Below are 12,324 nucleotides of genomic sequence, written 5' to 3'. Positions count from 1 at the left end.
CGGGGGTGCTGGCGCGCGCCGACGCCGCCTCCTGGTGCGAGTGTGACCGCGGGCGACGCGGCGGCGGTCCGCCGGGGTTCAGAGCCCTTGCAGACCTTTCACAGCGGATGTTTGCTCTGCCCCCAGGTACAGCTGCGGACCGACCGTGTACGATCACGCACACCTCGGCCATGCGTGGTGAGTTTCCTGGATTTGAGCGTTCGCGCCTTCAGGGGCCCATGAGCCCTTTCAGGTGTTTTCCTGCTCTCCGGGCGGCCTCAGGACCCTGGGCGATTAGCACTGCCGTTAGGGTTTTCTGCGGTTTTTGTAGCGGTTCTGAGCGCTTGCACGTTTATGGCTGGGGAAACTCTGGGAAAGAACCCCTGTGGAATTTGATACTTCTTCCTGGATTTGGCCAAGGCCCCGGGTTGTTTCTGGCTCCGCCATTACTACCAGTCGCTCCCTGCTCCGGAGGAGTCACTTAGTGTCTCTGCGTCCGGGTTTCTTGCCTTTGAGATGACAATCATAGTAGTACTTTTTTTTAAAATAATTTTTAAGAATTCTTTTATTAAATTTCATTTGTTTATTTGGTTATTTAAATTTGACCAGAAAGGAACAGAGTGAGAGAGAGAGAGAGAGACACGGAAAGTGAGCATGCAAACCACCAGGTCCGGGACTTGAACCGTGGTCGGCCATGTGGGAGTCCAGCGCCCTTAACCACCACGCCACCTGCTGGCTCCCGAGTAGTACTCATTTTTGAACTTTTTTTCTTTCATTATACCACACGGTCGAGTGCTCACCAGAGGTATAGAGGGAAGGAGAAAGCCGCTCACTGGCTGGCACGCTGCCGTCCTGCCTGCTGCATTTCTCAGTCCTGCAGCACTCAGTCCTGGGCTCCCTTGGCTGGGCATTTTCCTCAAGCCGTTGTGTCCAGGACTCCCGTGTGCTGAGCTGGCCATGTGGACTCCAGCTCCCTAAACCATTAGCCACGCCAATATTTTTAAGTTTATTTATTTCTTACATGATAGAGGTGGCAAGAGAGACAGACAGGCACCCCCAGCAGGGCCTCCGCATCATGATTCACCCTGTGTCAGCCAGCCAGGATCATGGCACAGGTGCTTGGGAAGGGTCGGGACTCAAAACCAGGACCTCCCCTAGGCGGGCCCAGTTGTATGGCTGCTGTGCCTGACTGAGCCCTCTTCACTGCAGCTGCAGAGTCCTACCGTAAGTGGCTGGCTGACAGGTGCCTGGAGTGTGACCACGGTGAGGGCCCGCACTTCTGAGGATATGTAGTCTCCCCCGGGGTCCTGGGGTAAGAAGCCCCAGAGCTGGGGGCGCGGCTCGGTTCACCCGACCCCAACAGTCAGGTGCTTGCTCTCTCCACTCTTAACTGTAAGATGTCCTGCCTCCTTTCCTTGTCAGAATTTCCACTTTTCTAGCTTAGCTTCATTCAGAGACTAAAAATAAAGTGTTACAATTACTTTATACCGTTTTTAAGACATAGTCTGTTGGGGCCAGCAGGTTGTATAGTAGAGATACTGGACTCCTGTGTGGTTGACCACGGTTTGAGTCCTGGACCTGGCACCTTGAAAATCCTGTTGGGTGCGTGTGTGTGCATGCCCCAAATCCCAGGAAGAGAATGAAGGAGAAGGGATTGTGGCATGGCCAACTGCTCTGGGGATGATGTCTCACTATCCTTCTCACTGTCTCTGTTCTTTCTAGCGAATGCTTGCGCCCTATGGCAAAAATCTAAAAATAAATACATAATATATCATCCAGCGAAATCTGAAACTTTTTAAGAATAATAAAATAGAATGGTCTAGAAATAATTTTTTCTTCATTTTTGGCAAACTTATGATAATTAAAAAGTATATTTTGAGAGCTGGCTCTGTGGCTTAGTGGTTAAGGGTGCCAGGTCCCATGTGGCCAGCCATGATTCAAATTCTGGCCCCTTTGGATTGAAAAACATGCTGGGCGCACGTGTGACCCAAATTCTGACAGGATGGAGGGATGGAGGAGAAGAGTTGTAGGGTGACTGCGTTCCATGGGGACTTTGCTTTTTCTGTCTCTGGCTCGTGCATGTACCCTTGGGCAGTAAATTCAAAAAAGAGAAAAGATGAACTAGCAGATGTTTTAATAGTTTTGTTGCTGGACTCCCATGTAGCCGACCATGGTTCAAGTCCTGGACCTGGCTGCTTGGAACTCAGCGCTGGGCATGCCGACCAGCATGCCCAGAATCCTGAGAGGAGAATGGAGGAGAAGGGATTGCTGCGTGGCCATCCTCACTGGGGGGTGATTTCTCGCTTTCTGTCTCTCCGTTTCTTTCTGTCTCTCTGTTTCTGGGTCTCCAGCGAGAGCGCACTCCCTATAGCAAAAATCTCTCTTAAAAATTTTTTTTTAAAGATAAAAGAGGGGGAGCAGCAGGTGGTGTGGTGGTTAAAGTACTGGACACTCCCACATGGCTGACCAAGGTTCAAGTCCCAGAACTGGCGGCTTGCTGTCTCACTTTCCCTCTCTCTTTCTCTCTCTCTGCATGTGTCTCTTTCTGGTCAAATTAAAATAAAACGAATGAATAAATAAATAATTCTTTAAAAAAACCCGAATTTACCCATAATGTGGGTGAATTATCAAAAAAAAAAAAAGAGAGAAATTGAAATTGTTATTGAAGTATAGAGTGTGTGGGGCAGACGTTGAAAACAGTCTCCCAACCCAGACAGCCTGTCCAGAGGGTAGAAGAGAAGAAACAATTTTATGGTAGAATAAGCATTAAACCAGAGTAGGGCACTCAGAAGTGACCACAAGGACAGACCGATGTCCCCCTCTTTCATAGCATCTTGCAAACACAGCCCATCTCCTCTGTGGCCCCGAGGTAGTGCGGTCCTGGAGGCTGGCCCTGCGTACTGGAGCGGGCACCGGCAGTGCAGGAGGGCTGGTGCAGTTCTGAGCCTGGGTGCTGGTAAACCTCAGGGTCACATTGTTCGATGTTCTGAAGGCCGCATGTCTTTGATCCAGCCCTGGCAGGTTGGTGAGGGCCACTGCCTGATACCAGGTCGCAGATGATACCCCTCCACAAGGGGGGGCCTCTGGGGTCCCTGTAAGGGCACTGACCCCAGTCCCGAGAGGGCTGTCCCCACGACCTGCCTGAGTGCCCGGTGTGTCAGCCCCACGCTGTCTTGTAAACTCTCCACTCCGGGAGATCTGCAGTTGGAGCTGCAGGCCGGTGAGGCCGCCACCTCCAGGATCCTGGGAAATGGGGCAGGCATTGTCTTCGGGAATTACGTTCCAGACACGGGCCCCCAGTCTTGAACATTCCGGAGCTGTGAGACAGATGAGAGACTTTAGCAGTTTTAAAGATTTCCTGCATATGTTGGAAAAGGACCCAGGAGGAAACTGGAAGAAGAGGCGAGGTGGGGCTTCTTTCCCCTTGCCTTTGAGCGGGAGCAGTCAGCCTGCGGGTTCCAGTCGCACTGCCCTGGCACCCCGACACGGATGGGAGCGGGCCATGGCTGCTCAGCGAGGTGGGTGCTACAGGCACTGAGCACACGGAACTTTCTGCGGTGGGCTGGGGTCCGTTCCCAGGAAGATGCCTAGGAAATAGGACATCTCACCTTCCCAGCAGTTGGCTGAGGTGCCAGTGCTGCTGGGGGGTAAGGGCTCATCAGGTGCAGATGGGGCGGAGGTGGGAGGAGGGTGGCAGGAGGGGTTCTGGGCCAGAAGGAGCCAGTCATGTTCCCTGGCTCCTAGAGTTTGGGTTTAACTTCAGTAGGTGCAGAAGCCTTGGGATGTTTTGAGCAGAATCTCTTAGTTGGGAGAATGTTCTTGGCACACCCACAGGGGCACCCTCACTTTGACTGGGAGAGCTGGACCGAGGGCAGGGATTCCTGGCAGGGATCACAGGCTTACAGGGGAGTCCCACGAGGAAGCTGAGGTCTCCCAGCTCAGGGTTCTGACTTCAGCTGCCCAGCGTGTGCACGGGTATGGTGCATGCGTGCATATGAGAAGCTGCTGGGGCCAGAGCCCAGCCGCAGCACTCCAGAGCCTCCAGGATTTGAGGCCCTGCAGCCCCTCTGTGTCCCTCCGCAGTTCTGGGACTCAGCCTGAGCTTCTTGGGGCCAAACTGTAACTAAACGCTTCTTTTCATTTATTTTAGTTCCTGATTATATTTGCTTTTAAATCTTAGGTCCTGTAGAGTCTTCCCCCCAACCTCCGCCCAAGACCAGTGAAAGGCACGTTCCTGGTGGTGATCGTTGTAGCTGGCCCTGCCCAGACACTGAGCTGATGCACACGGTCCTGAGGGTTAGGTGGGTTTGTGCGGTTTACAAAGAAGCACGCCAAGGCCGAGAGGTTAAATGTCTTGGGCAGGTATTTGCAAACAGAGATGGCCTTGGTCTTAGAATAAAAATCTGACCGCAGTCTGTCTGGGCTGTAAGATGAAAGTGGTACCGTAGCATGGCTAGGGGCTCGTGTCTTCGGCATGAACTCGTGTTTAGAGAGGCCACGTGGACGATAGGGATGAGCTGGTCTCTGGTTAAGGTCGCTTTTATGGGAAACTAGATTTTTGAGACTTAAAATGGATTAAAACCCTTTTGATTTTAGAAATCTGAGTTACCTCAGTGTCGTTTCGATATTCTCCAACCTCGTAGGAATTTTTAGGCGTGCTGTCACTGCGTTAATGGGGTCGTGCCTGTCGGACATGTTAGCTTCCTTCGGTGCTGTCACGGTGAAAAATTAGAATTACTCTAGAACGTGAGCAGGAACGGTGAAGGCTTTTCATGTGTATTGCCCTAGTGAGATTGGTTTATAAGTGAATTCTTTATTTTATTTTATTTTACTTAGTTTTAAATTGCTGTGGGGCATGTGTACTCACGAGAGAGAGAAAGGGAAAGTGAGAAAGCAAGCTGCCAGGTCTGGGGCACGAACCGCGGACGCCTTGTGTGAGTCTAGCACCCCGACCACCGTGCCACCGGCTGGCCCCAAGGATTACGAGTGAATTCTTGACCAGTGAAATGGATGTGAACTCACTCGAGCAAGGACTCGGAAAGTAATTGCTAATTTTGCACCCTGAAGTAGAGGGGCACGGCGGTCAGTTTCTCGTGAGGCCCCACGTGGACTGGAGCTGGGCCAGGGAGACAGGCCTTTCCCTTTTCTTGGTTGCACTTAACTGTCTTCGTGTTCACACAGATTGCGCATTTTATTTTTGAGAAATTATTTCTTCAATTTTATTTGTTATTATTTATTTTTTAATTTAACCAAAGAGACAGAGTGACAGAAGGGAAAAGTGAGAAAGCAAGCCACCAGGTCTGGGACTCAAACTGCAGTCAGCCATGTGGGAATCCAGCGCCCTTAACCACCACGCCACCTGCCAGCCCCAGGAATGCATGTTCTAACAGCCGACAGCATGACTGTGTTGAGGCACGCTGACACCTCTCTCTCAGCTCCTATGTTAGATTTGACATCATCCGGAGGGTCCTCACCAAGGTGTTCGGGTGCAACGTCGTGATGGTGATGGGTGTGACGGACGTAGATGACAAGATAATCCGGAGAGCCAGCGAGGTGAGCAGGGGAGACGCAGGGAGCGCGGGCGGTGCACAGCGCCAAGGGACATTATCGGGGCAGGCCTCGATGTCCCGGCAGGGAGCTGAGATCTCCTGCGCCGTGCTCACCGACACCTTTCAGCACCTTGCCTCGTGCTGTGGGGTGTCCTGTCCTGGGTCTCAGGCCCTGATCCCGGACGGGGGACACTCGCTCTGTGCTGACGCCTTCCGCTGTTGTGCTCTCCCCACCTTGAAGAGCGCTGTGGGGTCCCACGGCCGCCCTGCGCCCCGAGCCAGGAGGCCTCACCGTGCTTGTTTGAACACATGATCCATTTAGGATTTAAAATCTCCTCTTGTAAGAATTCTAGACCTACAGAAAAGCTACGGAACAGTACAGGGGACCGCTGCCCGCCTTTCCTGGTCTCGTCGCTGCCTTTCACTGTGCGCCCCGTCTTCTCTGATGTAGACTGTGCCCAGTTTCTGCCCCAGCTCTACACCCCCGCCCCGTGCTTCCTGGGGCGCGTCCCTCCCGCCCCACCGGCGTTGCTCCTGGACTGGCAGCAGAGTGCCTGGGTGCTGGCGAGGCAGCGGTCCGACTCGGGCGCGCCTGGCCCGTCAGCGCCTCTTGCTTCTCTGGCCCGGGGCCCTGATCAGAATCTTGCTGTCTTTACTGTCACGGCTCCCATGTCCCGCAGTCTGCGCTGCTTGGGCCCCTGTTCCCATTTCCCTTTTTATTTAGGGAGGGATCTTCGCTGTAGGGCACATGTGTCCACCAGAATTCCGAGAGGGAGGGGAAGTGAGAAGGCACCATCTGGGGGGATGGCCACGCTGCAGTCCCTTCTCTCCCATCTCCAAAAGCTTGAGAGACTCGAACTGCCGTCAGCCACGTGGGGTCCAGCACCTTCCCCAGCATGCCACCTGCTGGCCCGTTCCTGTTTCCGTGTCCTCGGTGTTCTCCAGACCGCAGGGTTTCAGCACTGGGTGAGCCTCACCTTGTGTCCCTTGGATGGTCCCTGTTTCACAGAAGAGCGGGGAGGGAATCACGTACTGGCACAGACTCGCGGAGAAGCTGTGGGCCCAGGACCGCCGCCCATGCCAGCTGTGCATAGCCTGGGTCCCTGTGGCAGGGAGAGGAGGTCTCTCCTGTTCAGGTCGAGGGCCCTTGTGGGGTCTGGCGATCTGACATGGAGATAGGACAGACCGAGTGACTAGGGCATTGAACGGAAGTCGGGAGGCCCCTGAGGGCCGAAGGCGCCCATCTGAGAGGGTGCCCGTCATTACACGAGCAGGGCTTCTTAGTCTCCAGGCCTCTGGGAGACGTTCTCACCGAGGAAACTGCGTCTTCCTGTTTTCTATAGATACGCCTTTTAATAACCAGCTCGAATGCTATGAGGCCAGCAGGGGGCTTGGTAGTTAAGGTGCTGGATCCCACATGTCCAGCTGTGGGTTTGAGTCCCAGACCTGGCCACAGGTGCACCCAAAATCTGGAGAGGACAATAGAGGAAGGATTGCAGCATCTCCCACGTGGGGTGACTTCTCACTTTTTGTCTGTCGGTCTGTCTCTCCTCTCCCTCCTTTGTCCTGGCAAGAGTACATACCCTGTAACAAATGAAAGAGAGAACATGAGGATTGTTCTGACGCAGAGTTCTGGCAGGTCCAGAGGTGCAGGCAGCCCTGTCTCTGACAGCAGCCCACCGTCGAGAACTAACCCCTGCTCGCGAGGGCTGGTCCTCACTGGGCCTTCGAGGGATGGTCATCTGCTCAGGGTACTGATGCTCCACGGTGCAGCCAGCACACCCCGCCCCCTGGCCTCCCCACCTCCTGGCGTCTTTTCCCAGGCCTGGAAAATGGGGGAGCCTGCCATCACCAAATTTAACCTGGATTAAGGAGCCCAAATACACAGTGTTTGGTTTCTGAAATCTTTTAACACCTGAGAATTTCTGTTCTTACTGCACAGCAAGATCTTAAGGCACTGAATAGCTTTTTTGCTCAAAAAAGTGTTTTTCTTGGGGCCCGCAGCTGGTGTAGTTAAGGTGCTGGATTTCCACATGGCCAACCGTGGCTTAAGTCCTGGACCTGGTGGCTCGACAATCATGCTGGTGCGTGTGCACATGTGCTCCACATCTCAGGAGGGGGATGGGGGAGAGGGGACTGCGGCATGGCCATTCCCCTGAGGGGCAATTTCTCACTTTCCCCCTCTTTGCCTCTCTGTCTCGTGCATGGGATTTATGGCAAAAACCTTAAAAAAAAGAGATAGGCACCCCCATGAGGGTTTCTGTGTTACGTCTACTCTGCCTTCAGCCAGCTCCAATCACAGGCACATGTGCGTGGTGTGTTCAGGGAGGTCCCTGGACGTGAACCTGGGACCATCCCAGGCTCAGCCTAGCGGAGTGCTGTGTTACTGCTCCACTGTAAGGCCCGAGCCTAGTTCGTATGAAACAGTGAGAAAGGCAAGAACAGGAGTCCACAAGAAGAATGTGAAGGAGGGAGTAGCCCTACCGAATGTTAAAACGTATCTCAGAAATGAGACAGGTTTGTTTTAATGTTGGAGGGTGTTCGTGCTCGCCAGGGTGATGAGGGAGGAGGCCTCCCCAGTGGGGTGTGGTCACACCACAGTCCTCCGCCATCGCTCTAGTCCGTAGGATTTTGAGCACTCATGCACGTGTGCCCAGTGCGTGTGTTTCATCACAAGGGCCTGATGCGAACCGCAGTCAGCCAGGTGCGATTCCGCTCCGCGTGTGCAGTGCACCTGGCCACGAGCCGGCTGTGGGAAGTTACTTCGTGTGTTGCTTTTGCACAGCTGTGTCGAGTAGGACTGACCCAGGATGGAGAGCTCGTGCTGTTCACAGACGGCCAGTTTGACCCGGGGGCAGCTGACAGGGCCCTCCCTGGTGTCCTCTGTGCTTGGATACCCCACGCCCCTCCCTCGCTGCCACGGTCTGCTTTCCTCTCTGAAGGTCAAGGCCGCCGGCTCCTCCTGGCTGTCCAGGCACAGCAGGCGTAGCATGAACGAGGCGCAGTCACTCCGGGGATTCGTTTTAGCATAAGAGGAGGCTTTGCCGGGGCAGCGGGAGCAGGACGCCCAGAAGTGTGGCAGTCACACTTCTGTCAGGACAGAGAAAGCGCCCGAGCTGGCTGTGCGCCTTGTCTCTCCCCACCGTGCGCTCTTACCATGGCTCGCCCCTCACCGCCGTGCGCCCCCCTCTTGCCTCACCCCTCACCGCCGTGGGCCCCCCTCGCCCCTCATCGCCGTGCGCCCCCTCGCCCCTCACCGCCGTGCGCCCGCCTCGCCCCTCACCACCGTGGCCGCCCTCCCCACCCTGTGCTCACCTGCTCACCTCGCCCCCACCACCTTCTTCCAGGCAGATGAAAGATTTGCCGGGGAGAGGTGGAACCACAGGTTACTAGAGGAAACCGCAGAGACCTTTTTATAGCGTGTGTTGAGGAAGGCTTTTCTATTTGTTTGCAAACCCAGAAGCTCCTTGTAGGAAGAGGTTCAGAGACCTGAAACATGGCTAAATATAAAATGAAAACTTTACGCACTGGGAAACCACCATACAGTCGGAAACTGAAAAAACTTGAAATTGGTATCAGAGATAAAGGTGGATCTCTTCTACATGAAAATATTTCCTACAAATCAGCAAGAAAAGGACCTGCGACCCCATGGAAAGTGGCCGCGGGGAAAGTGAGAAATCGCTCCCCAGGGTGGGTGGTCACGCCTCAGTCCCTTCTCTGGTTCCTCCACACGCACACGTGCCCAGTGTCTCAAGCCACCAGGTCCAGGACTCGAACCGCTGTTGGCCGTTTGGGAGTCCAGCAACAGAACTGCTACACCGTTTGCTGGCCCCAAGATTCCTCCTCAATGACTGCTGGCCTGGTTTCTGCCCCTGAGGGTTAAGAGAGGGAGGAACTCCTATTTTTCTCCCTGCCACTGACTGGGCTGACGCTGCTCTTGGCTCAGAAGTGGAGGCTCTTCTTCTCTTTCGGTCTTTTTTACTGGGCAGTGGGAACCGCGATGCCGTTCACACCTTTCTTCTGCTCTGGCCGTAAGCAAGGTCAGCCAGCGAGCTCCTGCCTGGTAGACCCCTACGTCAAAACCCCATGAGAGTGGCAGAGCCGCACTGGGGCTAAGCACCGGCAGGTCTGCCCGAGTGGCCCCGAGGTGACCGCTCTGGGCGTCGTGTGATGGCTTCCCTGTGTTCAGGGCTCTAGGCATCTTTCAGTGGCTTTCTCGCGTCTGTGTCCAGGTTGCCGGGCATCCTGTGGTGGCCTCCCTGTGTCCAGGTCTCCAGGCGTCCGCTGGTGACCTGTGTCTGGTTCTCCAGGCATCCTGCGGTGGCCTCCCCATGTCCGGGTCTCCATGCATCCCACAGCAGCCTCCCCGTGTCCGGGTCCGGGTCTCCATGCGTCTCGCGGCGGCCTCCCCGTGTCTGGTTCTCCGTGCAGCAGCCTCCCTGTGTGCGTGTCCAGGTCTCCGCGCGTCCCGCGGCGGCCTCCCCATGTCCATGTCCGGGTTTCTGTGCCGCCCACGGTGGCCTCCCTGGGTCCAGGTCTCTGTGTGTCCCGCGGCAGCCTCCCCGTGTCCGTGTCCGGATCTCCATGCATCCCATGGTGGCCTCCCCATGTCCAGGTCTCCATGCGTCCCGCAGTGGCCTCCCCATGTCCTGGTCTCCATGTGTCCCGCTGCAGCCTCCCCGTGTCCAGGTCTCTGTGTGTCCCGCGGCAGCCTCCCTGTGTCTGTGTCCGGATCTGTGCATCCTGTGGTGGCCTCCCCGTGTCCGGGTCTCCATGCATCCCACGGTGGCCTCCCCGTGTCCGGGTCTCCGGGCACACGCTCCCTCCTCAGTAACGGGCTGCTCTCATCCCCTGCAGATGAACGTGACCCCCGCTGCCCTTGCCAGTCTTTACGAGGAAGGTTTTAAGCAAGACATGGCCGCCTTGAAGGTAGCGCGTGTGTTCCCCTTTCCTGCTGTGAGGATGCCGTGGCGAGGGGAGGTGGCCAGCGGACTCGCAGGGTGGACGCCCTGCCACGTCTGTGCCCCTTCTAGGTGCTTCCGCCCACCGTGTACATGAGGGTGACGGAGAATATCCCTCAGATAGTGTCTTTCATCAGCGGGATCATCGCTCGTGGGTATGCTTACTCCACAGCACAAGGTAGGTGGACACGGCAGGGACGCGGTGGGGTTCGAGGCAGGGACCGGTGCTGTGGCCGCCAGGAAGCGCGACACGTTCTCCCCAGTCCTGGGTATCCTGCGGCACACGTGTTGGGGGTTTCCTACGCATCGTGTCGGGGAACGAGTCAGCGCTCGCAGGATCGCCCCTGCACGGCACAGGAGAGATGAGCACCCGCAGAGCTCATCGGGGCCACGGTCCAGCGTGGGTGGGCATTCTGCGGCCGGCATGGAGCTCGGCCAGTCACTGCTCCCTCATGGAAGCAGGCCTGCAGCCCGGATTGCTCAGTGGGAGCGATGCACAGCCGAATCACTATGTGAAAGGAGCCTGTGTGTGGGCAGACCGAGAGTGGCTGGTCGCATGTGAATTCCTGTGTGAAATTCGCCCAGATTGCTCCTAAGCCCACCCCTTGCCCACCATGATGCCTTGAGGGCATACACTGCCCATGGTCCTGTCTTCCCTGGCTCCCTGTGGGCCGCAGTCTCCCACTGTTCGCCTCTATGTGGACTTCCCGGCACTGTCAAGACCCTCCTGTGTTCCGAAGGCACACAGTCCTTGCCCTCAGGAGTGAGCGGTGCTTCTTTCGGCCTAGAGGCGAGGGCGAGGCTGGCTTCCTGGCTTCCTGGCATCCTGCTGCACGTGCCAGCGAGCCTTGACTCCTGCCAGAGCCCCTCTCTGCAAACGCTAACCAAAGTCTGGTGTCCCTAGACGTCCCCTGTCCAGTCAGGGTCTTGGCTTGGGCATTGAGCTGTGTGGTTGGGTTGACACCCCATGCTGCTCTCTCTGCTGTCCGCTTGCTCTGGTTGGGTAACCAGCCCGCTCATTGGCGTGCCTCGCTGGCCCATGGGAGGGATGGCATGGCCCCGGCTGCAGCTTGTGGGGCTGGGGCTGCTGGAACTCCCATGAGGCCCGCCTAAGCCTCCGCCTGTGCCCTAGCCACACGGCAGTGCAGACAGCGCTGTCTGCTTCACCGAATCTGTACGTTAAGACCTCGTTTCCAGAATCTGCAGTGTACTGGAGCCTGCTCCGGAAAACAGGAATTGCTAGAAATGAGGCAGGCGAGCTGCTCTTCCGCTTAGGAGGAGTCCTGGGCATGTGCGTGGGCCATGGGGCTCTCACTCTAACGTGCTTCAGGGACAAATACCGTCTTTTATTGTAAAGCTTCATTTTTTTAAATTAGCTACAGGGCCGGGACCAGCAGTTAGCGTAATGGCTATGTCACTGGACTCCCACGTAGTTGACCATGGTTCGAGTCCCGGACCTGGTGGCTTAAACTCACGCCGGGCGCGTGTGCGTGCGTGCCCAAGATCCCAAGAGGAGAACAGAGGAGAAGGGATTGCGGTGTGACCATCCTCCCTGGGGGGTGATTTCTCGCTTTCTATCTGTCTCTCTGTCTCTCTGTCTGTCTGGCGAGCGCACGCACCCTATAGCAAAAACCTCTCCAAAAAAATAAATAAAATTAGCTATAGGGCATGTGCACTTGCTAGACAGAGACAGAGAAGCCACTCCGGAGCTATGCCCACACTGTAGTCCCTTCTCCGTTCTTCTCCTGGAGGGGGCGCACAGAGCACATGAGCCCCATGTATTTTTTTCAAGCCACTGATGCAGTCAGAGACAGAGAGACAGAAAGCGAGCAATC

At 55.8% G+C, this 12,324-nt stretch overlaps 1 protein-coding gene across 3 annotated transcripts in view; it reads left to right on the top strand.

Moving 5' to 3' along the window:
• Positions 1-4: 4 nt before the first annotated feature.
• The window catches only part of CARS2 (cysteinyl-tRNA synthetase 2, mitochondrial), a gene marked incomplete at its 5' end in the record, with an annotated part of 32,962 nt that continues 20,642 nt past the window's right edge, over positions 5-12,324 (top strand). For 2 of the 3 annotated variants that reach the window (XM_027776201.1, XM_014592043.1), the window contains 5 exon segments: positions 5-34; positions 127-177; positions 5,415-5,532; positions 10,386-10,457; positions 10,562-10,667. In XM_027776201.1, coding sequence (XP_027632002.1) covers positions 5-34; positions 127-177; positions 5,415-5,532; positions 10,386-10,457; positions 10,562-10,667 — 377 coding nt within the window. 3 annotated transcript variants of the gene reach the window in all.

Source organism: Tupaia chinensis, unplaced genomic scaffold, assembly GCF_000334495.1.
Source record: "Tupaia chinensis unplaced genomic scaffold, TupChi_1.0 Scaffold000644_1, whole genome shotgun sequence".
NCBI classification, from domain to species: domain Eukaryota; kingdom Metazoa; phylum Chordata; class Mammalia; order Scandentia; family Tupaiidae; genus Tupaia; species Tupaia belangeri.
Note: the sequence above shows the minus strand (reverse complement) of the source record. Positions and strands in the feature narration are given on the sequence as shown.